The 25917-nt window shown below is 43.5% G+C and overlaps 1 protein-coding gene across 4 annotated transcripts; it reads left to right on the top strand.

The window, feature by feature from the left end:
- Positions 1 to 25917, top strand: LOC137341763 (calumenin-like). Of its 4 annotated transcripts, XM_068005242.1 has the most exons (8): positions 2 to 80; positions 6695 to 6931; positions 11287 to 11480; positions 15312 to 15478; positions 16526 to 16586; positions 17234 to 17433; positions 20883 to 20987; positions 23648 to 25917. In XM_068005242.1, the coding sequence occupies exons 2-7, from the start codon at positions 6708 to 6710 to the stop codon at positions 20985 to 20987; spliced, it is 951 nt and encodes a 316-aa protein (XP_067861343.1). In that variant the 5' UTR covers positions 2 to 80; positions 6695 to 6707; the 3' UTR covers positions 23648 to 25917. The 4 variants fall into 4 exon arrangements, with proteins under 4 accessions (XP_067861342.1, XP_067861343.1, XP_067861341.1 ...); XM_068005241.1 differs by having other exon boundaries at positions 1 to 76; positions 20883 to 25917; XM_068005240.1 differs by lacking the exon at positions 11287 to 11480 and adding an exon at positions 11015 to 11208 and having other exon boundaries at positions 20883 to 25917.

Raw genomic sequence — 25917 nt, forward strand, 5'->3', positions numbered from 1 at the left:
GGCGCAGGGGCGGGCTATTTCCGCTGGACCTCTTCAGAGTGAGTGAGTAAGAGGAGAGAAGGAGACGGGAGAAGAGGCTGGTATTTATGTTATTTAATTTGGGGGATTATAGTGATTACTTTAACATTTAAATGTTGCTATAAATACTGTATTCAAGCACCTGGAGGAGAGTTGAGACTCTAGCAGGTGTAGGGTTAAACATTCGCTCTCAATAGGAGACATTTTCAAATTTCATTTTTTTAAAAAGAATTAGGCTGATAAATTTGCATTCTTAAATTTCATTCTGTGGTTTAGTTTATCATTGGTGATAAATTAGTGATTAATTGCATTGTAGCTTAGCTGGTCATTGTTCAATATTACCACACAGCCACCCAATTCATTTCATTTAAAGTCTTTTAACCCATCAGTGTGAAAGGTTGTTTCCAGGGAGGGTCAGTGGACAAGGGCCTGCCTTTTGGGAATGTCTATTGTAGAACTGAAATGTGTCTATGTAATTGGGTTCCTCTACTTTTGATTTTTTTAAATTTGAGGGTGGGTCAAGAACAAGTGAAATAGAGTCTCAGCTAGAGTGGTTAGAAAATTGTAGTTTTTGTTTTGATTTACTTCTAACTCTCCTAAACCAGGTAATAAGACACTGCATGTGAAAGACTTTGGGAGTCAAAGAAAGAACTTGCACTTGTGCTTTTTGTGACTTCAGGATGTCCCAAAGTGCTTTACAGCCACTGCACAGTGTAGTCACTGTTGTAAGTTAGGTAGATGCAGCAGCCTATTTGTGCATAGCAAGGTCCTGTGGATTGCACTGAGATAAATGACCAGATAATCTATTTTGATGATGTTGAGGGATAGATCCTGGAAGAACTCCCCAGCTCTTCAAATAGGGCCATGTGATCTTTTGCGTCCACTTGAGTGAGCAGGTGGGGCTTCAGTTCAATGTCTCATCTGAAAGACGGCACCTCTGACAGTGCAGCACTCTCTGTTAGGTTTATGTGCTCAAGTCGCAAGTGAGGCTTGAACCCACAACCAACTGACTCTGAAGGATGAGTGCTACCCACTGGGTCACAGCTGACAAGACTTTTGAGAATCAAGCTGACACGGAGCCAAACTGTCAACATCTGAATGGCCTCCATCTATGCTGTAAATTTCTATGATTCTATGATGATTCTGATATTCAGGAAGCACTGCATTAAATTCACAACCCCATGTTGTAAGTTAATGGCATGTAACCAGAAAATGGCTGTAATTGCACCACAAGTCAGTCAGCATCTCTGCTTAAAATGTTGGGTGGGGACTATTTATAGGTTTTATTTTATGCTTTGTGCATATTTCATTTGTTTTGTATTTTATTTCTTTATAGCTTGCAATATTTGATGGTTTTATGTTTTCTTATCCAGTTTAAGTAATGTGTTTCTAATTAATATTGAATGTGAAGATTTATTTTTGGAGTTGAGATCAGGCCAATTGTAGATTATGTGGGAGGTGAGTTTGGTTTTTCATAAGTCAGTAGCAACAATGTGACCAGTCAAGGCATTCTCTGGATTACTAGCTTTTGAATGCTGTAATTATAAACTAATTGATTTACATAAGTACAAATATGCCACATGCCCCAACTTTCCCTTGGAGAAGGAGACCAGATTTTAATTCCAGCCTCAACCTGTATTTGTGCTTGGGTGGTGTATTAGTTAGAAGATTTGCTGCCTAGTGTGGAATTGAGTAAGGCAGACCAGCTAGGTTCCAGGTTTGATCCTGTGCTTGCTTGCCTAGTCTGACAGGGTGCCGGGTGCTGTAGTTGGCCTCCATGTCCTTGAGCAGGGGAGGGGAATATCAGCCAGGTTCACGCTTCTGATAGCTGTGAAGTGACTTGGGCTGGAGTGGAGTGTACATGTGTGCTGGAGCAATGTCAGGCATGGCTGTGACACCTTGATGCTGACATACATGCATGTAAACACATAACCTGAGTGGGCTCATCCATGAAGAGTGGCCATTTTAGTGAGGTGTCAGATTTAGCACCTTCAGGAGAGGAAGGGCTGGGTGGGAAAGGGAGTTCATTTTGGCTTGTCTGGAAAGGGAGTTTGAATTTTGCCATGTATATAATTATCCTATTGTCACGGCTTTTGAGTGTTTGTGGCTTGGGACCCCTCCCTCTGAAAAATCTCCGAAAGCTTGTGAATTTAAAATAAAATTGCTGGACTATAACTTGGTGTTGTAAAATTGTTTACAATCTGAAAAATAAGATCTTTTTGGAATACAGATAAATGCAATGTGTGCGAACAGTGTGATACAATGGCTTATCTTATGGACATGAAGTGCCAAGGGGGTTGGATGTTGCACCTCGCCCTCTAGCATGTGCATGATTGTCACCATGTAAATCCACAATACACAAGCTGACTGACTGTGCTAGAGAGTTTGTATATTTGATGAGTTGTGAAAGTTTCATTGCTTCTCATTTTGCTTCATGGTTCATCACAAAAGATGGTATCTAGATACAAGTGGTCCTGCTAGAACTCTGAAATAAATGCTCTTGCGATCTTTATAATTGGATGTAATGATGTGGCATTACAAAGCAGAGTGGGTGCAGTCAGCAGTAGTGAAAATTCGAACCTCAGATAGTGTCATTAGCTCAATTTCCAGTAGAACATAATGGTAGATGTAATGAAATTGTCCACTGAAGCAATGCGGTTTCAAAACTTTGGTTCTAGAGCTGTATGACAGTGTAATGTACTGGTGATCGGAACAACCTGAGGTGGTGATTTGAGTGTCCGAGGATAAACATATCAGTTAACATTAAAATGCAGCTGTTTATTTTCCCCTAGTTTATTGCAAGGCTAGTAACAGCATTAGGAATTAAGCATTACTCTTGTAGCTCCAAACTCATCGAATGATCAAGCTCGCTATTCATTTTTGGCACTAAGTGTGGGGAAAAAACACTTGCCTTTTATATTGTAGCACTTTTTACTTGTCTGAAGTGTTTGACACGGTGCTGAGATTTTTGGACACACTGGTGCTAAGGTAGCACAAGGAACTGTAATTGCATTCCTGCTTTCCCTGGTACAATATATACAGAGGAAGACTCATCAACATATATTATCGTGCCCACTGTACTTTGCTGTGGGGCTGGCTTTTGGAGCAAACTGCGGTACCAAAATGATATTGGATAGCCTCGCTCTCCTAGACTATGTACGGAACTGTGTCTCAGAAAGCTTATCAGTGAAGCTGCTGTAAAGTTGTAGTGAGGGATGTATTTGATTTCTGTGTGTTTGTAAAGCCAATAGTATCTATTGGAGAGTTGAAGTAGCAATTGATCAGGATATCCCCAGGTGTTCGCGCAACAGGTGTATATATCCCCAGTGTAGGTGTAGAGAGGGAAATGGAGCAGGGCAGCAAATTAGAGAACCTCATCATGAAAATGTGGAGGAATGCAGATACGAGTCTGAGAATGAAGCAATCTGTACCAGAGTTGCAGAGAAATGGCAGCAGTCCAGGAAATTGAGATGATGCAAACTGAGAAAATAGTTTGATGTTCGTGGCAGACAGGGATTTGCAGGAGGCTGTGAGGAAGTGGGTGTAAAAAAGGAAAATGAGTGGAGTTTGATGGGGAAGGGCTGAGCATGGGAAAGCAAGATGAACAAAAGGCCAGTGCCCTTTTTTTTTTGAAAATATAGGAAAGGAATGGTCAAAGATCAAGAATGGTAATGTTCTGGTAACCTGCAGTAATTGAGAATAAATTATCTGGAAAGATTTCAATCGTAGCTACTGGGCAGATATTTTTATGCCTGTATTTGGCAGTAATATTGAACTTTTGTTCAGCATTGAATCCTGTCGAACTCTGAGCAGCATTGGTATGGGGTTAACTGCATATTTTGCCTCTTCTACTAGCTCAAAGTTAGGAATCCAGCATTTGATTTCAGTGTTGGCTTTTTTTTTTACAAATAAAGTAAGTTACTGTTAGGCTTTTGTCCATTTTTTGAATGTTGGGTTTCCTGTATCTCTCAGTTGAGAAACGACGGTGAAGTGAAGAGCCAGTTTGTTACTTCACAAAGCTTTTTTTAAAAAAAAAAGTGGAAGATGAAGTAAATTGGGAAGTAATGGCGAGGTGATGTCTCACTTCAATGTGGACAATCCTATTATGGTAACACCTAACAAAGCATATCACTTATTAAATGCTTTCTGTGTGACTGTAAAACAGAATTTATAGCAAGAACACACTGATTAGTGATTTTTTTTTTAAAAAGATAATTAAGGAAATTGAATTTTAAATGTCCTACTTTGGCTAAGTAAGCTTATGAAAGGAAAAGACTTGCATTTATATTGTGCTTTTCATGTCCTCAGGACATCCCAAATCGCTTCACAGCCTATGAATCACTTTTTGAAGTGCAGTCACTGTTGTTTTGTAGGCAAATGTGGCAACCGATTTGCATGCAATGAGAAATATGACCAGTTAATCTGTTTCTTTTGGTGGTATTGGATATGGGATGAATGTTGACTAGGAGAACTCCCCTTCAAATAGTGCCATGGGATCTTTTAAGTCCACCTGAGCAGACAGAGCCTCAATGTTTCATCCAAAAGACGGCACCTCCAACAGCGCAGCACTCCCTCAGTATTGCGCTGAAGTGTCAGCCTAAGCTGACTGTCATTTTGTTGCCAAACCTTTTTTCCTTCCTCCAATTTTCTCCCCTCTCCTGAAGGTGCTGTCTTCTGCAGGATGCAGTGCCCACAGTTGCCAAGTATTCTGCTGTATATCATTCAATTGGCCATCTTCATTAGTGAACCTAGACAGTTAGTGGTGACATATGTTCTTGGGGTGTGAGTGCCACTGGAAAGGCTGGTATTTATTACCCATCCGTAGTTGCCCTGCGAAGGTGGTGGCAACCAAGTGGCTTGTTAGGCTACTTCAGAGGGCAGTTAAGTCAACCACTGGTGCCAGTCTTGTCACGTATAAGCCAGATCGGGTAAGGATGACAGGTTTCTTTTGAGTTGAGTTTTTTTACAACATCCCAGCAACTGAGTGGGACACATTGCAGCCGAATCTGATCCTGACCATGATTACCTTCCACGTGCATGCTGTCTAGCAAGGGTTAGTTACTAGATGGCAATCAAGAGCTAGAACCCTTTCTGGATGTCCTTCCCACCCCCCAGTCAGTGACTCCACTCCCCAATTGCTCAGAGACCAATTGTTGCATCCCAACTACTGGAAATTGAACCTGGCCTATTTTGGTCTAAATGGCCACTGTGGTGCAGGATATTTCAGCAACATGTGGAGTGGGGATCCAATCTGTTATACTGCTGGGAAGGGTCTGAGAAGAATACCAAATCGAAGCTAGGTACCCCACAGGAGGAAGAATTGAGACTTACCCCCAAGCCATTATCATATGACTTGTAGAGACAGCTCCAGAGTGTCATCAGGAAAGCCTGAGAGCCAGTGACTATTCGGCATCTAGAAACTAGAAAGGAAAAGAGAAATTTCAACCATACACTTGTTATAAGTGTGTTTCAGCTCCAGCGATGTACTGCAATAGCGGAGGCCACCTGCAGTCTGTCCCAAAGGTGTCCATCTCAGAGAAGCTTCTTGACACGGCTACGGTAGTGTAGTGGTTTTGTTACTGGCCTAGTAATCCAGATGCCTGGACTAATAATCCAGAGGACAAGAGCTCAAATCCCACCACAGCAATTTGAGTTTCGTTTAAATTAGCTGGTATCAATAAAAGTGACTGTGAAGCTGCTGGGTTGTTATAAAAACTCAACTCAAGAAACCTAAAACAAAAGCAAAATACTGTGGATGCTGGAAATCTGAAATAGAACAGAAAATTCTGGCAACAAACGGGTCAGGCAGCATCTGTGGTGAAAAAGAGTTAAAGGTCATCGACCTGAAACGTTAACTCTGTTTTGCTGTCCACAGATGCTGCCTGACCTGCTGAGTGTTTCCAGCATTTTCTGTTCTTACTTCAAAAGAAACCCGTTGTCCCTGCATGATATGGGCCAGTACTGACTCCAGCCTTGCACCATTGTGGTTGACTGTTCACTCCCTCTGAAGTGGCCTAGCAAACCACTTGGTTGCTACCACCTTCTCGGGGTAACTAGGGATGGGCAATAAATGCTGGCCTTGCCAACGGCGCCCACGTCCTGAGAATAAATGAAACTGTGTGATGTATGCTGATTACCTGTGTGCTGCCATAGAGAAGCTAAAAGATTGCTTAGTTATACAAGCTTTTGTTCTGAGAAGGGGAGAACAGAGGAAGAAGCAGTTGGATTTAAAGTGACTGAACCCAGGCTGTTTGTGTCCCTCCTAGTAATCAGCTAGGAGATCACTGGCAAAGGTACAACCTGCCTGGCACCTTCCTGGCAAGTGAATGATGCATGAGAAGGGCAGTGCAACAAAACTTAATTACTTGGCATTTTAGCCCAAATATATTACTTTAATCGGTGCCCTGATGAAGCGGGTCACCTTCATTGTTAACTGACCTTTTCTCCTCCAGATGTTCTGTATACCCAGCATTGTGTATTTTTAAAATTTGATTTCCAGCACTTTTGAATTTTTCTCTGTAAATTCTAATGTAAAGAAAAAGTTTGTTCAGTCTCTTTTCTCTCCCCTCCCCACTACTGTGAATACTGTTTCTGCCTCCAGACACTGTGCGCACACAACATAGACCAAATCTTTGGGTTTAACTTTTTTTTCCTTTTTTTCCCCCCCACCTTTCAGAAACACCACGGATATGATGGGTTTGACAAAGCTCATTCTGTACCTGACCATGTGTGGCGTCTATGCTCTAAGCAAACCCACCGAGAAGAAAGATCGTGCTATCCACGAGAAGGAGCTGAGTGACAAGGTGCACGATGACACGGAGAACTTCGAATACGACCACGATGCCTTCCTTGGAGCTGAGGAGGCAAAGACATTCGACCAGCTCACTCCTGAGGAGAGCAAAGAGAGGCTTGGGTGTGTAAGAACATGTCAGAAAATGTTTAACACATAATGGTTTGCACTGGAAAAGTTGTAGAGCTGACCACAAACTCATCTTCAATATTCTGTCAGCGCACTGCTCCCTTTTATTGCATTTGAAAGGGTGCAGGAATTGGAAGTATAATTGCTAGGAGTTGGACTCTGTATCACAAGACGTATGGGGATCCTCCTTGGTGCAAGTTGGGTTCTATACCACCATAGATGCAACGTGTTCCTCCCTCGATGGGAGTTGGGTACTTTGGCATTAGTGGTGTGGAGAATCCCTCACTGTTGGGAGTCGGGTGCTTTAACCACCATGGATTGTTCCTTGGCAGTCAGGCATTGTAGCAACAGAGGGGTTAGGAACTTCAAATTGGTAGGTCACTGCCAGTTCCAACTTATCTGGCTGTTGCCTTTATCCTTTTTTAAAATAAGTAAATAAATAAATTAAATCTTAATTAAAGGTTTGCAGTAGTTTTGTTAAAACCACCCTCTGCAGGAACATGAACAGCTGGGTCAGTTAGCATCTGTTTATTCTGTTCTTTAGTGTCTAGTCAGGTAAGCACCACTTTCAAGCCCTTGGTAACACCTATATAACTTTTGAAGTGTTGATGCTGTGTTCTCTGCAACGAGCAGTTTGTATAAGCCATTAATGGGTTGCATTAATCCTCCCTGAGCCACAAATGTGGATAATGGTGGGCGTAATATGGCACTGTGTCCCTACTGGCTGCTCGGAACTTCTGCCAGAATGGGACTTCAGGGTCCTGAGGTTTTTCAGACTGTTGATTATTTGCTCAGCATAAACCACAGAAGGAGTGGAAAGTGTACTGAATTAAAATGAGGCATTTGGCAGCTTTAAAAGGAGGCCATTTAATATAATGCCTTAATGTGTGTTTCTGTGTAAGGGTTCAGGCAGGGAGAGCTAAATAATGCAGTGCTGTATTCCCAGTTTGAATGTGTTTTACCTCCAATGTACCTCTTGTCTCCCTGGGAGACACTGATTGGGGCCAGGTGGGTAATGTACTCGCAGTCTCCTCCTAATGACAACCTGGTCAGCTGCTGGGAGGTGCTTTCTTTCTAATTTGTTGTTCTCCCTGTCAGGAAACTGTTAACCTGATGGCTGAAGAACTAATGCCATTCATTTGGAATGTCTTTACTAAGGGAAGAATGGAGATTATTTGCTCTGAGGGGTGGGTTTGTAATTCTGTGCAATGTTGTCACCAAGATTTCAGTAAAATGGGGATATGGAATTTTCATGTGCTGTGTCCAGTTCAATTGTACAGAAACACCCTGCAGTGAAATTCTAGATTCTGTCCTTCCAACTTGGTTGTTTCTGGATGGGGCATTCTGAGCTTGAGGGTGTGGCTGTAGTACTGATCGTTATAGTTCTATCATTGCAATGACAGTGGGGGCAATTTGAGCATTTGGCACAATAGCAGGTATAATATCTTTCGCTTTAGAGTCTACCAATACACTAAACCCAGTGACTGCACTGAACAGAGTGTTTCTTTTCATGGCAAGCTGTTGCCATTGAGATTTAACTGACCTGTTTCCTGTCCAGTCTTACCTCTAAACCTGATGTCTTTTAGAAATAATACTGACTCTTTCCAGGGTATACTTTCTCAAGTTGGGTCCTCTGCGCTGAGTTCGCTGATCTCGGCTGGGTTGGTGGAAGGTGTGTTACAATTAGTCTCTGCCTCTGAGCTGAAAAGGAGGAGGTGAAATTATTCAAGGTACCCACTCCTGACCATTGCACAGTGACTCCCATAGGGAAGTTGCTCGGGTACTGAGGTTGGTACAGGCAGAATCAAACTTCCCTGTAGGCGAATCGTCTCAACATTTACTGTTTAGATTTGCATGTGAAGAATATCTCCTTGGATGAGGTACTGGTGGGGAGCTTTTGGTGCACATAGAATTGTATCCCAGCAAGAATCAGACCCATTAAGTGAAGAGGGGTGAGCATTTTTTTCTTCTGGAAATAAATGTAATGAAAGATGCAAGTTAATTCATGGTGAATAACTAACTCTTTTTAAGCTCATTGTGTAACAGTGAGTCCCTACGACATGCTCACTTGAAAACTGGTTTTGTTCACCGGAATTCTGAAGCTCTGAGTTGTAACTGAGTGAGTGCTGTGGCTTTCATTTACTTCCTTACAGAGCATGGCCTTGTTCCACAGCTTGTGACTAAAATCCTTTTGTTTGAGTGATCACTTGATAGCCTCGTGCTCGTATGCAAACAAACTTTTGATTTTCTAACTTTGCTGGTTCCCTCTCTCTCGGCAATCCTCAACTGTTCATCCACCTATGGTCTTTCTACACCCAACCCTAGGTCATAGCTTGCACACACCACTCTTCAAATCTGATCTAGGTGTTCCCCCACTCCACCCACCCCCCAACCATCAGTGGCAGAACACTTCCCCGCCTTCAGCCCTTGCTACTTCCTTCCCCACCTTCGAAAACCTCATTTAATAAATCTACTTCAACGTGCCACATCTCCTAATTCCGCTGCTCCTATTTTTGTCAGAAATCTAACAGTGAAGTCATTCGCCTGATGAAGGGGATAATCTCCGAAAGCTTGTGATTTTAAAATAACCTGGTGTTGTAAGATTCCTTACATTTAACAGTGAAGTGCCATGGGATGTTCTGCTACATTAAACATGAGTTGTCTGTCTCATCTCCAGTAGAGATTCAGTTAAATCTGAGTCCAAACTGGGCTTGGGACACAAGAATTTTTAACATGGGTTTATTGAGACCCAGTACACCTGCGTTGGCTCTCAACCATCCATTTTCTCACCATACTCCTTTTTTTTGGAAATGTGTCCAATTGTAACTTGCAATGTGCAGTATTCCATCACATATTTAATACATGTACCTATGGCGTTCTGGTTCTCCCATACCAGGTCAGGGTTTGTGCAGAATAAAAACTCTGCCCACCGTTGTGATATTTTCCCCACACTAGCAATCTCTGATTTGAGTTGTCGGTTATGACCTTTTGTGTGCCCACTTGGTACATGGCTTGAGACTGCCCCAAACTCAATTCCTTTGTGACCTTGAGAGGGAGATACTGATTTAATTCCACTAATCTGGCTGGATTTGAATCCAGGTTCTACAGCTGAAAAAAAAGTACCACACTATTCTAAGTAGCCTTTAGGGGTTCCCTGAAGGTTTGATGGGTAAATGCACTAATGTGTTATTGAACCATGAAGATCAGGATGACCCAAAGGTCAATCACTGTGCTGCTACCTGATCTCAGCTTGACCAGCACTGGGGACATGACAGTTGGTCTGTTTGTCTGTGCTGGAGAGATGAGAATCTGCCAAGACCTGCTGATCCCTATGCAGTCAGTCCAGCTAGAAAGTATGCTGCCATCTAGAGAGGGTAGGATTTGGATGTAGCACACCCAATCTTCTTCTCTCTCTTTTCTCTCGTACTACTTTCTCCATTCTTCACCACCCCCATGATCAAATAGACTAACACTCATGAAGAATGGCAACATGGACGAGTTATTGGAGGGACTCGTGCACATGCAGAGTTGTTCCCAGCATGAGTCACTGCCTTGGGGGAAGGGACGGACTTTGTTACAGGCCTATTTGAAAAATGGGCGCTCTGGAATGGTACTAACAACCTCTAGTATGAAGGCTATGTCATTTTCTCTTAGATGCTGTACGATCCCTTCGCAGCCCCATACCTGCACAGTAGAACTAACAGTCTTCACCAAAGGCACTTTTACATTGAAAGGGTGCTAAAAAAGAGCAGAGGTGCAGTACTGCTGCAGCTGGTACCACTCTCAATATAAAATGGGGATCCTCTAGATGTCCAATACCGTGGCATCTGGCCTTCACTTAAATCTGCAGCTGCATTTTTATTGCCTTTTTTACCTATGAATCGCTGTTTTTTGGCCCGCAACAGCCCTTGGATTGAGGTGGCTGTAAGAGAAAGGTAAATGGGGGAGAGTGCCCTACAGAAGCCTCTGTTTGTGTGACTCTCCAGGATCCCCTAACTCGAATGTAAAAGTGCCTGTAGATCAGCTTCTCCAAGCTCCTTTCCTAACCTTTCCCGGGTTTTGTGACTCTCCCAACAGAAAAATTGTAGATAAAATCGACGGAGACAAGGATGGGTTTGTTACAGAGGAGGAACTTGAGAAATGGATTAAATTTACACAAAAGCGTTGGATTTACGAGGATGTCGACCGTCAGTGGAAGGGTCATGATCTAGACGACGATGACCTCGTGACCTGGGAGGAGTACAAAAATGCGACCTATGGGTCCCTGCTGGGTAGGTTTTTTTGGTAAACCCTCTAAGGCCCAGAGTCTGACCCTGCCATCTACACGTTTTTTGTCTCTCTCTTTGTAGAATGATAGTAGATAAAATAGATGGGGATAAGGACGGATTTGTGACGGAGGCAGAGCTGAAGGCCTGGATAAAGAGGGCTCAGAAGAGGTACATCTTCGAGAATGTTGGGCGCCAGTGGCCAGATTTCGACAGTAACCAGGACGGGTTTGTCTCCTGGGAGGAGTACAGAAACGTAACGTACGGCTACTACCTGGGTAAGGAGCAGCGGGGCAATGAGCAGCATGCAAATAATTGAGGGGGTGGGGTGGGGGTGTCCAATGGCAGTAAATTGAAGGTGGAATTATGGTGCTGAAATACCGTGCTGTGGGTTACTGGGATTCAGAGTGAATTCTGATGCTCCTGGCGTTACTGGAGACTTCAACTTCACTAATTTACGCTTACGGAGATTGGTAGATCAGCAATAAAAGTTCTTCTCTTGTCCATCAAAAAAAGTGCAATTATACTCTCGCCTGCAATTTTATCCTTTCCCCCCCCCCCAACTTGTTTCCTCCTCCTCTGAAGGCAGTGGCTCCTGATAGCTATGGTTAGGAAGGAACATACAAACAGGAGGAGGCCATTCAGCCCCTTGAACCTGTTCCACCATCCTATTAGATCATGGCTGATCTGTACCTCAAATCCATTTACCTGCCTTTGGTCCCTAACCCTTGATATCCTTACCCAAAGTTCGATCAATCGCCCTCTTGAAAATTTCAATTGACCCACAGGCTTTGGGAGAGCGAGTTTCAGATTTCCCCTACCCTTTGTGTGAAAGTGTTTCCTGATTTTATTTCTTAATAGCCTAGAAGGTGAAGTACAGTGGGAGGAGGCTCATGTGGAGCATAAAGACTGGCATAGACCTGTTTGGCTGAATGGCCTGTACTGTGCTGTAAAATTCTGTGAACTTTCAGAGCTTCCTGGATAGTGCTCAGGAGTAGGAATCCTGGTTTACTTTTCCTCTCCCTCCCCTTTAACATGATTCAGGGCAATAGCAACATTCTGCTGATACCTAGAACAAATACATCCATCGATTTGAAGCTTGGACCACGTTGGTCTGTATTGCCCAATGCTATGGTGCATTTTCACTGTCATTAGAAGTTAAATTTGAACTGGGACTGGGACCTCCTTCATGTTTAAGGAATCTTACAGCACCAGGTTATAGTCCAACAGTTTTATTTGAAAATCACAAGCTTTCGGAGATTATCTCCTTCGTCAGGTGAGTGAGTGAAAGGTTCTCAAATCGCATATTTCACTCTCTCTCCTGACGAAGGAGATAATCTCCGAAAGCTTGTGATTTTCAAATAAAACTGTTGGACTATAACCTGGTGTTGTAAGATTCCTTACATTTGTCCACCCCAGTCCATCACCGGCATCTCCACATCATCCTTCATGTTGGCAATTGAGGTCCGTATCAGTTAATACCATCTGTCAGCTTTGGTATTAAATCTGTTTCACATCAGGGTTCAGATCTATAGACTTTTTAAAAAGCAGCACACTATTTTCATCGTGCACTAGTTTTCCATACATGGTCACTCTAGCACATGACTGCTTTCCAAGTGGCCTTGCGGGGAGAGGGGGGTAGAACCGCTGCACCTTTCTCTGGCTGCTTCCTTCCAGCATTTCCGTGGCTCCACCCATCACCACAATCCTACCACTGCCGCATCCGTCCACTCAGGCACCGCCTCGACCTCATTCATTCACCAGGTAAGTCCTTGAATTTTTCCTTTTAAATTATATGAGGAGACTTGGTGAGTTAAACGTTCTCCATTTGCATCCAAGACCAATAGCTCACTCTGATGGGATGGAAGTCTCCTTTGTAAGATCCTACCTAACGACTTCGGGTAGTCTCAATCCAGCTCCTACTGGAAGTTGATGCACAGCATAAAAAGCCCTAAATTCAAAACTAAACGGCATTCTCGTTTGAGTAGTCGCAAAATGGCTGCTGAAGAAGGGTAATGTTAAATTGGTGGTATAAGGGGTGCTTTTCTAAAGTTGGGCCAAGTGGAAGGAGCTTTATTTTATATCTGTGTACTTGATATTGGTTACCTGAATGGGAAAGGGTTCCATCCCAAGCACAAAATAGTAAAAAAAAAGTGATATCTCTTTGGAATTAATGGAAATTGTTGTGTAAAGGGAAAATTTACCTGGTTTGTTAGATGCAATATTTTATCCAAATGGTATAAGGCACTCAAAAGCACTGTCTTGTGTCTGATTAATTGCAGCAAACCCACTGGCTGGAATAAGTGTAGTGTTGGACAGTTTATGTATGTGTGTATAAAAAGTGCCAGGGGTTTGCGGGGAAGAGAAATCTTGTGAATAAATGAGGCGGGTCTTCTATCAGAGTGCTGTAACTATGCCTCAGCTCAGTGCATCAGTGTTTGCTATTGTAGGAGATGTACCAGTCAATGGACAGCTTGGTGAGGCACACGCACAGGGGAGGTGCAGCATTTGTAACCATACCTTGTCTCCACTGCAGCTGCTGGGAATTCAGTGAGATGGGTTTGGCCATTGAGCCACACAAGTCTATCTCATGTAATATTTATTTAAAAGAACAGCTTAACTTATAGTCACATCAACGTGTGGGAGTTTTAAGGAGCAAAAGTAAGGGTTTGTGCAGCTAAAAAAATTCTAACTTGGGTCTCTGCTTGTTGATGGCAGGTGAATTGCGAGTTGGTGAATCTAGTAAGAAAGTGTCTTGAGTTGTAGGCTTGGGTGCATTAGTTAATACTGAGCCCTGTTGTAGATTGAATTTGTGTTTTAAAATGGACATGGTGCACTCAGTGCTGTATTAGCCATTGCGGTGTTGAATGTTTTGGGGTTTTCTAGTGTTGAATGATTCATTGGTATACAGAAAGATTTTAGGTTAGAGACTGGCATGCAGGAAATATGTCGGGATCAGCCACCTGATTTGGAGGGGGTGGAGAGAGGAGTTTGCTTTGACATTGTGCCACTGGACATTTAGTGGTTGGCACATCTCTTCTATGTTAACATCACGAAGGGACTAGGATATTTCAGCACTTCACAGTACATGAACGGTGTAAATTGGTGTCTTTTCATGTTCAGTGCCCCTATTGTCACAACAAACTGGCAACTTGTCAGTCCAAGTCTTGGGCAGTTCTCCCAGCATTGACCCTGGTAACTGACTCATGCCAGCTGGTAAATACGCATTCTGTGTTTGGATGAGAGCGTTGTTGTTTTCTCCCCACTCTGAAGCACTGACTGTGAGTGTAGTACCACCAATGCTGGCAGCCCTCCGGTACCTTGATCAAATGGATATTTATGTGTGAGCCAAGATGGCAAGCGATCAATGCAGCTCAAACTGTCCCCTCCTCAACTGATGCCCTTGTACTCTCCAGGAGGGATCAATGGATGGGGATCAGGAGTAGGAATCCTGACTTTTTTTCCACCATTTTCCTGCTCCCCTCTTCCCATTGATCACCAAGGCCAATTGTAATGTCCTGATTCAGATAACTAACTAACTTGGCTCAGAATAGAGATGAAACCCAAGACCTTCCTGTTGAGAAGGTTTTGAAAGCACTTTTTATAAATGGGGAAAACTCACTGGGAACGTGAGTCATGATGTTTTGATGTTCTGTGGTTCTGCCATGGGATTGTGGAAACACACCAACTAGCCTCAAGATTGATCTGGTTTGCCTTTCATTGTGCACAAAGTAACATGAGAAAATGCCAAGCTCCATTCCCAGCAGAGTTTCCTGCTGTAGCGCAGCACCTAAGGCAAAGAGTGAAGTACTTCAAAAACTTAAATATAAACGGTCATTGCTGCTGTTCCAACAATCACTGCCAGTTAGCGAACTTTATCTCAGAAGGCATCAAGGGGTATGGGGAGAGCGGGAATATGGTATTGAGATAGAGGATCAGCCATGATAATATTGAATGGTGGAGCAGGTTCGAATGGCCTACTCCTGCTCCTATTTTCTATGTTTCTATCTCAACCCTGGCATTATCTTTGGGACCGATCATTCATTCACTTGTGCCTCCGTTTACCCACGTTGGATTTATTCTCTCCACTCCCTGTTTGATCTCCACAGATGATGTGGATTCTGACGATGGTTACAACTACAAACAGATGATGGCAAGAGATGAGCGCCGGTTCAAAAGGGCTGACCAAAACGGTGACCTGTTTGCCACAAAAGAGGAGTTCACTGCCTTCCTGCACCCAGAGGAATACGACCACATGAAGGACATAGTTGTGCTGGTGAGTGTTGCCATGTTTTTCCCCCCTCTTAAACTGGAGAAGATTACACACAATTACCTAATGTACATCACAGAAACAGGCCCTTCAGCCCAACAGGTTTATGCTCCACACGTGCCACCTCCCACCTTACTTCATCTTACATCTCACCCTGCATCTAATCCTATCAGCATATCCTTCTCATTCTTTCTCCCTCGTGTACTTATCTAGCTTCCCCTTAAATGATTGTGTATCAAGATGCAGAAGAGCTGACTGAATATCTGACATGGGATGGGATTGAGGGTTAGAAGGATAGACTGCACTACGAGACTTGACTGTACTTTGGCTTCTTGGAACCGAGCAGCTGGTCAGGACTGAGTAACAAGGATTGTGACGTTACATTTTGTTATCGGAACATAAGGAATGTACAGGACCAGAAAGGACCACATGGCCCATTTGACTGATCCCAAAATTCCCCAAAAAACACATCCTGTAAAATGCTTGCTCTTGTCTCAATTGCATCGTTTACCAGAAAACTATCCAGTTAGATTTTTCTTGTTAGATCTATCTTTAGATTTGTAAAAACAGCCCTTTCCACCTTCATCTCCACGAGCATCCTGTCACACACAAGCACCACCCTGCAATGTTAAAGCTAAGCTATCTGATGTCCTTCTGGGCTTGTGTCTGTCTCCTTAGTTAAAGCTTGTGTACTATTCAGAGACTTTTCATTGTTCTTATATATTTTCTTTGTGGCTGTTCACCACCTTTTTCTGGCGGTTGATTGATTAAACTAGGAGTGTCCACAACAGTGGTGATTTGTACATGATTGAATGGCAAGTGAAGGTTCAATGGTTGCCTTAATTGCCAGCTTTAAATTTCTGGTTGTATAGAGACTTGGACTCTGCAAGGGACAAGACTCCCAATATGGACACTTGCTATGTTAATTCCATTTTTACTAGTTTTGACTTTAAACAGTAAGCAGAACTCATATTCTGATTTGAGCCATATTATTTCCTCCTGCTGTTGAAGGTTTATCCATAGAAATAGACAAAAGCTTTGTTTCTCTGGCAGGAAACCATGGAAGACATTGATAAGAATGGAGATGGATTCATTGATCTGGAGGAGTATATTGGTAAGTAGACCAAAGTTGGAAGAATGGGGGGGGGGGGGTCAGGAAGATAAAATTGCAGGGTAGAGGTGTACAGCAGACTGTATGGTACCTTTTTGATGCTGCAGTATATCCCAAGGAGCTTCACTGAGCAGGGATTTGACAGGAGAGGTGACTAAAGGCAAGGTTGAACAAGTAGATTTTGAAGCTTTTGTGCTGGTGAAGAGTTGAAGTGAGATGGTTGAATTTTGGGAAAGGATTCCAAAGGGCATTAGGACATTGGTTCCAAACTTGAGGCTGTGGAAATTTCATCTGCATTCCGCATCCAGTTAGGATTCAAGAACATGGATTGCGATGTTGAGTTGGTGTCCGAGTTTTGCTTGATTACTTATAGTGTGGGGGTGCCTAGGGGATAAAATGACCATGTTTTGCTCCTGAGTTTTTCCTGCAGTAAGTCATCTTTGGCAGACAAAATAAATGGGGGGAGGATTCCTTGGTGCTGCAGACCCTACATTCTGTCTGAGCAGAGTAGGGCCAAATGAAGTTTATGTTCTCTTTGTACTTTGCTACATGTACCGATGTGTCGAGGCAAAAGTGGTTTTGTAAACTGGGGCCAGTTGGTTAAAGGGGAAAGTTGCTGACACGTTTGACCTCCCCCTCTCTGGTTTCAGGCGACATGTACACTGCCGACAGTGACGGCCACGAGCCCGAGTGGGTGAAAACCGAGCGCGAGCAGTTCACCGAGTTCAGAGACCGGAACAAAGACGGCAAAATGGACAAGGACGAAACCAAGGACTGGATCCTGCCAGCTGACTATGACCATGCTGAGGCCGAGGCCCGCCATCTTGTCTACGAATCTGATGAAAACCAGGTGAGCTGTGCCCACTGCTCGTCCGGTCTTGCTTAACGGACCGAGTGTCAGGCGTATAATTCCATTACCCAGCCTTTCACCGCACCACCACTGGAGGCCGTGTCTTCAGCTGCCTGGGCCCTAAGCTCTGGAATTCTTTCCCCAAACCCCTCCACCTCTCTCCTTTAACACACTCCTTAAAACCTACCTCTTCAAGTTTTTGGTCACCTGTCCTAATATCTCCTTATGTGGCTCGGCATCACATTGTCTGATCGCTCCTGTGCATCACCTTGGGACATTTAACTACATTAACAACAACAATTTGCACTTATATAGTGCCTTTAGTTAAATGTCCCAAGGTGCTTCATGAGCGATTATCAGACAAAATTTGACACCAAGCCACATAAGGATATATTAGGACAGGTGACCAAAAACTTGGTCAAAGAGGTAGGTTTTAAGGAGTATGTTAAAGGAGGGGAGAGAGAGGTGGAGCGAGTTAATGGCACTATATAAATGCAAGTTCGAAACAGATCGATCACACTGTGCACTCGGAGAGTGGCAATGGAGAAAGGGGAGGCAGAAGAATCAGCTCTAGCCCATTCCGACCTGTTGTCCACTGACATCTGATTGAAGTGCCTGTGTGTGGACAGCAGGTGAGGGTTATAATGGCACCTTGCATGGTGGAATAGCACGCTGACATTCCACTGTTCAGATCAAGAATGACCACTTGGGGAGGCACTAGAGGCTGCTGACTCCTGTGAAACCCTATCCAAATCTTCGAGATGGGATAAATGGGTCAGGGGAGGAATATGCAACAGATTCTTTCAATGAATACACTCAAGTCAGTGAGCATAGGAAATCAGTTATTCTCTGTTGGAGCTGACCAGTGATGAGTAAAGATGGTGTCTGTGGGGTTGGGAAGTGGAGAACATGTATATAGAGAAGTGGATGAGGTATGATTTTTTTTTCTTTAGATTAGGAAAGGAATTGACAATTCATAAGCAAATTGTTTATTGAAGATCTCAAATACCAGTTTTTTTTTAAAAAATTGGGAAGTTGAGTGTCTGCATGGTAATAGGACACCCAAGTCTCTTGACACCAAAACTGTACACAGTACTCCAGGTGAGGTCTCACCAAAGCCCTATACAATTGTAATAAGACTTCCTTACTCTGGATACAAAGCTAGGTGGGAAGGTAAGCTGTGAGGAGGACACAGTCTGCAAAGGGATAGAGACAGGTTAAATGAGTGGGCAAGAAGGGGGCAGATGGTGTACAATGTGGGGAAATGTGAGGTTATTCACTTTGGTAGGAAGAATAGAAAAGCAGAATATTTTTTTAAATGGTGAGAAACTATTAAATGTTGGTGTCCAGAGAGACTTGGGTGTCCTGGTACAAGAAACACAAAAAGTTAGCATGCAGGTACAGCAAGCAATTAGGAGGGCAAATGGCATTTTGGCCTTTATTGCAAGGGGATTGGAGTACAAGAGTAAGGAAGTCTTGCTACAGTTGTACAGGACTTTGGTGAGTCCTCACCTGGGGTACTGTGTACAGTTTTGGTCTCCTTACCTAAGGAAGGATATACTTGCCTTAGAGGCAGTGCAGTGAATGTTCACTAGATTAATTCCTGGGATGAGAGGGTTGTCCTAAGAAGTTGAGTAGAATGGACCTATACTCTCAAAGAATGAGAGGGGATCTCACTGAAATATACAAGATTCTGAGGGGGCTTGACAGGGTAGAGGCTGAGAGGTTGTTTCCCATGGCTGGAGAATCTCAAACCCAGAGGGCATAGTTGCAGGATAAGGGGTCGGCCATTTAAGACAAATGAACATAAGAACATAAGAAATAGGAGCAGGAGTAGGCCAATCGGCCCCTCGAGCCTGCTCCGCCATTCAATAAGATCATGGCTGATCTGATCCTAACCTCAAATCCAAAGAACACAAGAAGTAGGAGCAGGACCCGGCCAATCAGCCCCTGGGCCCGCTCCATCACCCACAGGGTCTTGACCGATCCGAACTCAGTTTCATGTCCAATTTCCTGCCCGCTCCCCGTAACTCCTAATTCCCTTTACTTCTAGGAAACTGTCTTTTTCTGTTAAATTTATTTAATGATGTAGCTTCCACAGCTTCCTGGGGCAGCAAATTCCACAGACCTACTACCCTCTGAGTGAAGAAGTTTCTCCTCACCTCAGTTTTGAAAGAGCAGCCCCTTATTCTAAGATTGTGCCCCCTTGTTCTAGTTTCACCCATCCTTGGGAACATCCTTACCGCATCCACCCGATCAAGCCCCTTCACAATCTTATATGTTTCAATAAGATCGCCTCTCATTCTTCTGAACTCCAATGAGTAGAGTCCCAATCTACTCAACCTCTCCTCATATGTCCGCCCCCTCATCCCCGGGATTAGCCGAGTGAACCATCTTTGTACTGCCTCGAGAGCAAGTATGTCTTTTCTTAAGTATGGACACCAAAACTGTATGCAGTATTCAGGTGCGGTCTCACCAATACCTTATATAACTGCAGCAATACCTCCCTGTTTTTATATTCTATCCCCCTAGCAATAAAAGCCAACATTCCATTGGCCTTCTTGATCACCTGCTGCACCTGCATACTAACTTTTTGATTTTCTTGCACTAGGACCCCCAGATCCCTTTGTACTGCAGTACTTTCCAGTTTCTCGCCATTAAGATAAGAACTTGCTCTCTGATTTTTGCTGCCAAAGTGCATAACCTCACATTTTCCAATATTGTATTGCATCTGCCAAATCTCCGCCCACTCACCCAGCCTGTCTATATCCCCTTGTAGGTTTTTTATGTCCTCCTCACTCTCTACTTTCCCTCCCTCTTTGTATCATCTGCAAACTTTGATATGTTACACTTGGTCCCCTCCTCCAAATCCTTACTATAGATTGTAAAGAGTTGGGGACCCAGCACCGACCCCTGCGGAACACCACTGGCTACCGGTTGCCAGTCCGAGAATGAACCATTTATCCCAACTCTCTGCTTCCTGTTAGAAAATGAGGAGGTTTTTGTTCACTCAGGGTTGTGAATCTTTGGAATTCTCTACCCCAGAGGGCTGTGAATGCTCAGTCGTTTGACTATATTCAAGGCTGAGATAGATAGATACAGATTTCTGGACTCGAGGGGAATCTAGGGATATGGGATCGGGCAGGAAAGTGGAGTTGAGGTCTAAGATTAGCCATTATCTTATTGAATGGTGGAGCAGGCTCGAGGGGCCGTATGGCCTGCTCCTATCTCACGTTCTTATGGTGTTGAGCAGAGATTTTTCACCCAATGGGAAATTATTGTGGAAAGTCAATTTCAATGAATTCAATAGGCAATTGGATACATTTCCAGAGAAGGGATTGATTAGATATGGTGGATGGGGTTGATCTGTCGAAGGGGCAGGTCTAATGGCCTTCACCTGTTCCAAGTTACATGGCTCCCTTTTTACCGTTTTCCCCATTCTGTTCCAGGATGGAAAACTCTCAAAGGAAGAAATAATCAAGAAGTACGACCTGTTTGTGGGGAGCCAGGCCACAGACTTCGGGGAGGCCTTAGTGAGACACGATGAGTTCTAAGTATGTAGATAACTACTGCAGAAAAGAACAACAAGAATCCATTCCATAAAGAAGGGATAATTTATTTTTTACAACTTGCTGTTTAACTCGAGGTGTTCTGTTCTCAGGCTGTTAACTGAACTTGAATTGGAAGCAGAGAAGGGGGTTGCAGAGAGTGGCCATCTTGTGAAATTACTGATTTTATATTTACTTCCCATGTATGTGTAAAACCAAACTTATTTTTGTATTGTGTATTTTTTTTCTTTTTCCTTGATCAGATGATTTAATAACTTCTAATTTCACCCAAAGTCTGCTTAACCTCCAGGAAATTCCAAATCAGATGTGTTTGTTAAAAAGGCCTGGTTTATAGAAGTCCTGGTCAATTGTTCATTGTACATAGAATTGAGAAATGCTTTGATTATGGAAATACTTTTTGATCAGAGCTCTTGTTTCATATCTTAACGGCAGAATAATAAGTGGGGATGCATGGTGTGTGTATAACTGGAGTTTTGGGGCTCAAACCTGTGTGTACACTCGTGATACCAGCAGGAGACCAGATACACCTTTTAGTAAAGTACCTTGGCCATCTGTTACATTGTGTACTACAGTGTTCATCCATTTTGTAATGTACTGCCACAGGGGGAGAGGGAGTAGAATCTCTGCCGGGCAGGAAAAGACCAGCTGGTCCATCAAGCCTGCCCTACACCTCGTGATAGCTGGAGCATCGTGACTAGACACTTCCCACCCCCTCTCCCCCACACCATGGGCAACCATGTAATCTCCTAGCAGAGGTTTAAAAAAAAAACAGGGCCAATAAGTGAGAAAATACTCCAGAAAATTGCTCTCCGACCCCCTCAGGCGATTGAAACCAGTCCAGGATATCACATGGACCAAGTATTAATCTATAAAGACACTCACCTTCTATAAGATGTGATCTCTGACTCAGTCAAGCTCTCTTGAAGGCATAATTGTATATAGTATTGATCGTGTAATAACCGTTATATACCTTTGTCCCCATCTCTCTCAGCCTTTCACTGGCCTCGTGCTGCCTTGTAGTTTAAAGTGTAACAGTAAGAGTCTAGAAATAAACAGTATACTAAGTTTTTAACCCAACTGGCGATTGGTTTAAGGCAGGTTTACCTCACGTGGATGGGGGCAGGTTGTCCCATTCTGCTGCTTATAAACTACACAGGCATCCCTCATGAGAATGCGAACATTGTCCAAACAGTTAACTTGAAACATTGCCCTATAACTCAGTCAGTCATTTGTTATCCTATATTTACCATCATGTATTTTGAGGAGAGAATATATATTTGGAGAGATTAAATATAAATATTCACAATAAAAGTGACATACTACATTTAAAGAAAAAACATTTGCATCCAGTCACTAAGTAAGTAAATTCAGTATTATATTTGTACATATAATTGAAATGCATGTCGTTGATTTTTCTTGGTATTAATGCATTGTGTGAGTGGAGAATGTAGTATCTTGTGCAGTCCACTTACTTGGATGGTGGGTTTTTAAACCAAGCAGGTGGCATAGAATGAGACTGCAAATAAACCTGGAGTAACGGTGCCTGTAAGCTTTTGTTTGTTTGGGGGATGGATATGTGCTAGAAGCTTATGACCGGCTCCTTTTAAAATGGCAATACACAAGCAACTTAAACAGCCGGTGTAACACCTGCTCCATACAAACTAGAAGGTACCAGGTTTGATAGGGTCTGCGCTGAATGAGCTGATCCCAGTCCGAGCAGCAGCTGGGGCTGCAGTTGCCTCGTGGCTGAGGAGGGGAAAGTAAGTTAGGGTTCTTGCTACTGAAATTGCGTGTTTGTTAGAACAAAATCAAGCTTGGCTATAATGTCTCTACAGTCAAATAATCTCCCAAAACTCATGCCTAGGCACACGTGTGAGGAATGGAGACTTGGGTGAGGTACGGAGTTTTCTGGCTCCTGTGGCACTGTACCCCATCAAAACGTGGGGAGAGGAAAGGTGGGGGGGGGAAGGAAGGAGAGAGAATTTGATGGTGTTTGTGATCAAGCAGATTTTTGTGAGGAGGAGGGGGTTATGACGACTTGTGCTTGTTGGTCAATGGTTTTGTTGCCTTTAAGGTTTGGAGAACAAGTCACTAGTGCAGGGCATTCTTTCCACTCAAGTTCACAAGTACAGATCACTTGTGGGGAAGAGGAAAGGAGGAATGCGTCAAGGCCACTGCACAGCGGTTTAATAGGGTTTCATTTAGTCAGTGTGAAGGAAGTGAACATCACACTGACTGGTGTGGTTAGCCTGTGGGCTGCACCGGCATGTGCTTAAACTTCTTCAAATCTTGGTGTTTAAAAACCACACACACTCCTGGGAACGAGTGCAGTCTGACTGGCCTTTTCTCACTCGAGTCTATCGAGCCTGCTCTGACCAGTGTTCATGTACTGTTAATGGATCATGGCATTCTCTCCCTGCCCCTGCTCCACCAGCTGTACCTCAGTCAGCATGTGAAGGAATGGGGCTCTGTCAACATCCCACGCAAACCATTGACCAACTTTATCTTTCGATTGTAGGCTTAATTTCTATCATTTTCTGTTTCCAACATTTTATGTCTTGCCACTAAAAATGAGCAAAGTTTATTTTAAATGCTCTAAGCCCATGCTGCTTTGTTTTTCTTCCATGCTATCTGGTGATGCCCAGTTCCAGCACCAAAGTGATGATCTGACCTTGATTGAGGAGTCGTAGCCCCCTGCTGATTTATAGGGAACCACTGCGGCCAAGGCTACCATTTAACCATAGACTGAGTCAGCCACCTAGCTCCGCCCCCCCAAACCTTCATCGCCCGCGCCCTCTGGTCACGCGATCAATGCATTGGATGCAGTTTCCACATTCACTGAAGCTCTTCAAGTTAAAATGTGCTCTCCAGTGCACAATGCTGGTTTTTATTTCTCCCTGCCACTGCAACTAATGGCCTCTAATGTTGACTCTAATCTGCTGAATCCAAATGAGTGGGACTGTTTTATCTGCAGTTGTACAAAATGGTCTCCCTCTTGACACCAGTGCACAAGCTGAGGAGTCATTTGTGTCTGTTTGGCATAGTTTCTAACTGAGTTTTAGGTGGCTCCTGGTGGTGTCTAGGATCAGTCACCTCCCTCTTTCATGTCGAACTGGTTGCATAGCGAGGAGAGCAATTCGAGTCAGATACTTTTTTATAGTGACAATCTTAATTGGCATTTCCCCCACTGCACCCCCACACAAGAGTTTGCTCCCTCCCTAGTTTGTAACAATGTTGTCACCTTCCCTCCAGTACCTGGTTTGAGATTGGAAATTCAGCATATAGTGAGTATCCATCTTCCACTGCTCTGTACTACAGCAGTTTTGAAAGTGTTTCTGACCCCCTGCGTGCGTAACCAGGCAGCTGAGTGTCTTCTCATCAGACATTGGATTCCTTTTCAAAAATTAAGTTGTGTTAAGTTCTTCAAAGGTTATAAATAGACAATAACAGATACTTGAGTTATAGGCTGGGATCTAATCGAGGGCTTTAAAGGGATGCCCGGAATTGTAATGGTTAACATCAGTGGGGTTTTTAAATTTGTCGCTCTGCTTTTTATACCAACACTGCCATCATTTTGGCACGTGACTGAAGCCTCATACTCCTTCCCACCCTCTGAGCCCCCCTGCCACTGGCGCACGTGGATTGGATTCTTTCCTTTTCAGTGTTGGAGGTGAACCTGCAACATTTCATTTAGATTTTGTAAAATCTGGACTAGATTTAATGTAAGAAAGATGTTAGGCCAGTATCATTTCATCTCTGCAACCTGGGCTCAAATGTAACCTGGGCAGAATTTGGACAGTCTCCATCTGGTTCTTATTGGACATAGTTTGGGCGCACAGAATTGCCCATTGTTTCTCTCTAAATAGTCTCACAGGATGGCTGATAGCAGAAGTGAAAAATATCTCACTGGGTGCAGTAAGAGGCACCATTGTGATATTTTTCCTCAGCTCTTCTGAGATTATCACTGATACGCACTGGGCAGAATAGATGGAGCTCTACCCAATCTGCCCTGGGATTGTTTGATGGGCCAGTGTAGAGGGAGCTTTACTCCGTATCTAACCCGTGCTGTACCTGCCCTGGGAGTGTTTGATCTGACACTGGGTGCCTGAATTGGAAGCTATTCTTTTCATCCAGCACTGGTTAAATGTAAGTTATCCAGTGATCCCAGTGCCTGTATGTTCAACTGTCCAACCCTTCATTTATTCAAAATCTAGATCAGTGAATTAAGTACGAAGAATTCTGTGTGCTTTTAAAAATGATCAGAAACAGGGCTTCATCCAATAAATGAGGACGAGTTGGAAGGACTAATAAGGATGTTGTGCGCAGACTGGTTTGGGCTGAGATGTGATGCCTCCAGCGCTGATTAGCCTATCAACACTTACCGCTTATGCTTACACTGTGGTTTCATGGGCAAGGTGTTGGGAGGGCAGCTATTAACTGTGGACATGCGTCCTAGGAAGAACCAGCACTTTGTGAGGGGGAGAAAACCCAGAGGAGGGGGATAAAATAGACAGATGGCTTAGTTTGTGGCAGGGTCCAAGTCTGCTGCTCAATGTAATGAAAGTGCAGAGTGCATCACATGCTGGGGTGAGAGCAGCCAAAGCACAGTGTTGTAGATTAGGCTACTTGGATCATGTGGTAGGAAGGGGTGCTGTTGCAGGAAAACCAGCTGCTGCCACATATCACTCAGATATTCAGCACATGTTTAGTATATATTTTCACCAAATCAACTCAAACATTTAATTTTGCTGCCTGTGGCCCTTTGGGCAGGTCTGAGCTGTCACTTGCCTTGTACTTGAAGTGTCAGTAAATCACATTTTTATGATATATCAACACTAGCACATTTTTCTTAATGTTTGCCTGTGTCTCCTTCAAGTTGAATTCTAATCCTCAATAAAGTGTTTTTTTAAGTAAA

This window comes from Heptranchias perlo, chromosome 24 (genome assembly GCF_035084215.1).
Source record: "Heptranchias perlo isolate sHepPer1 chromosome 24, sHepPer1.hap1, whole genome shotgun sequence".
Taxonomy (NCBI): domain Eukaryota; kingdom Metazoa; phylum Chordata; class Chondrichthyes; order Hexanchiformes; family Hexanchidae; genus Heptranchias; species Heptranchias perlo.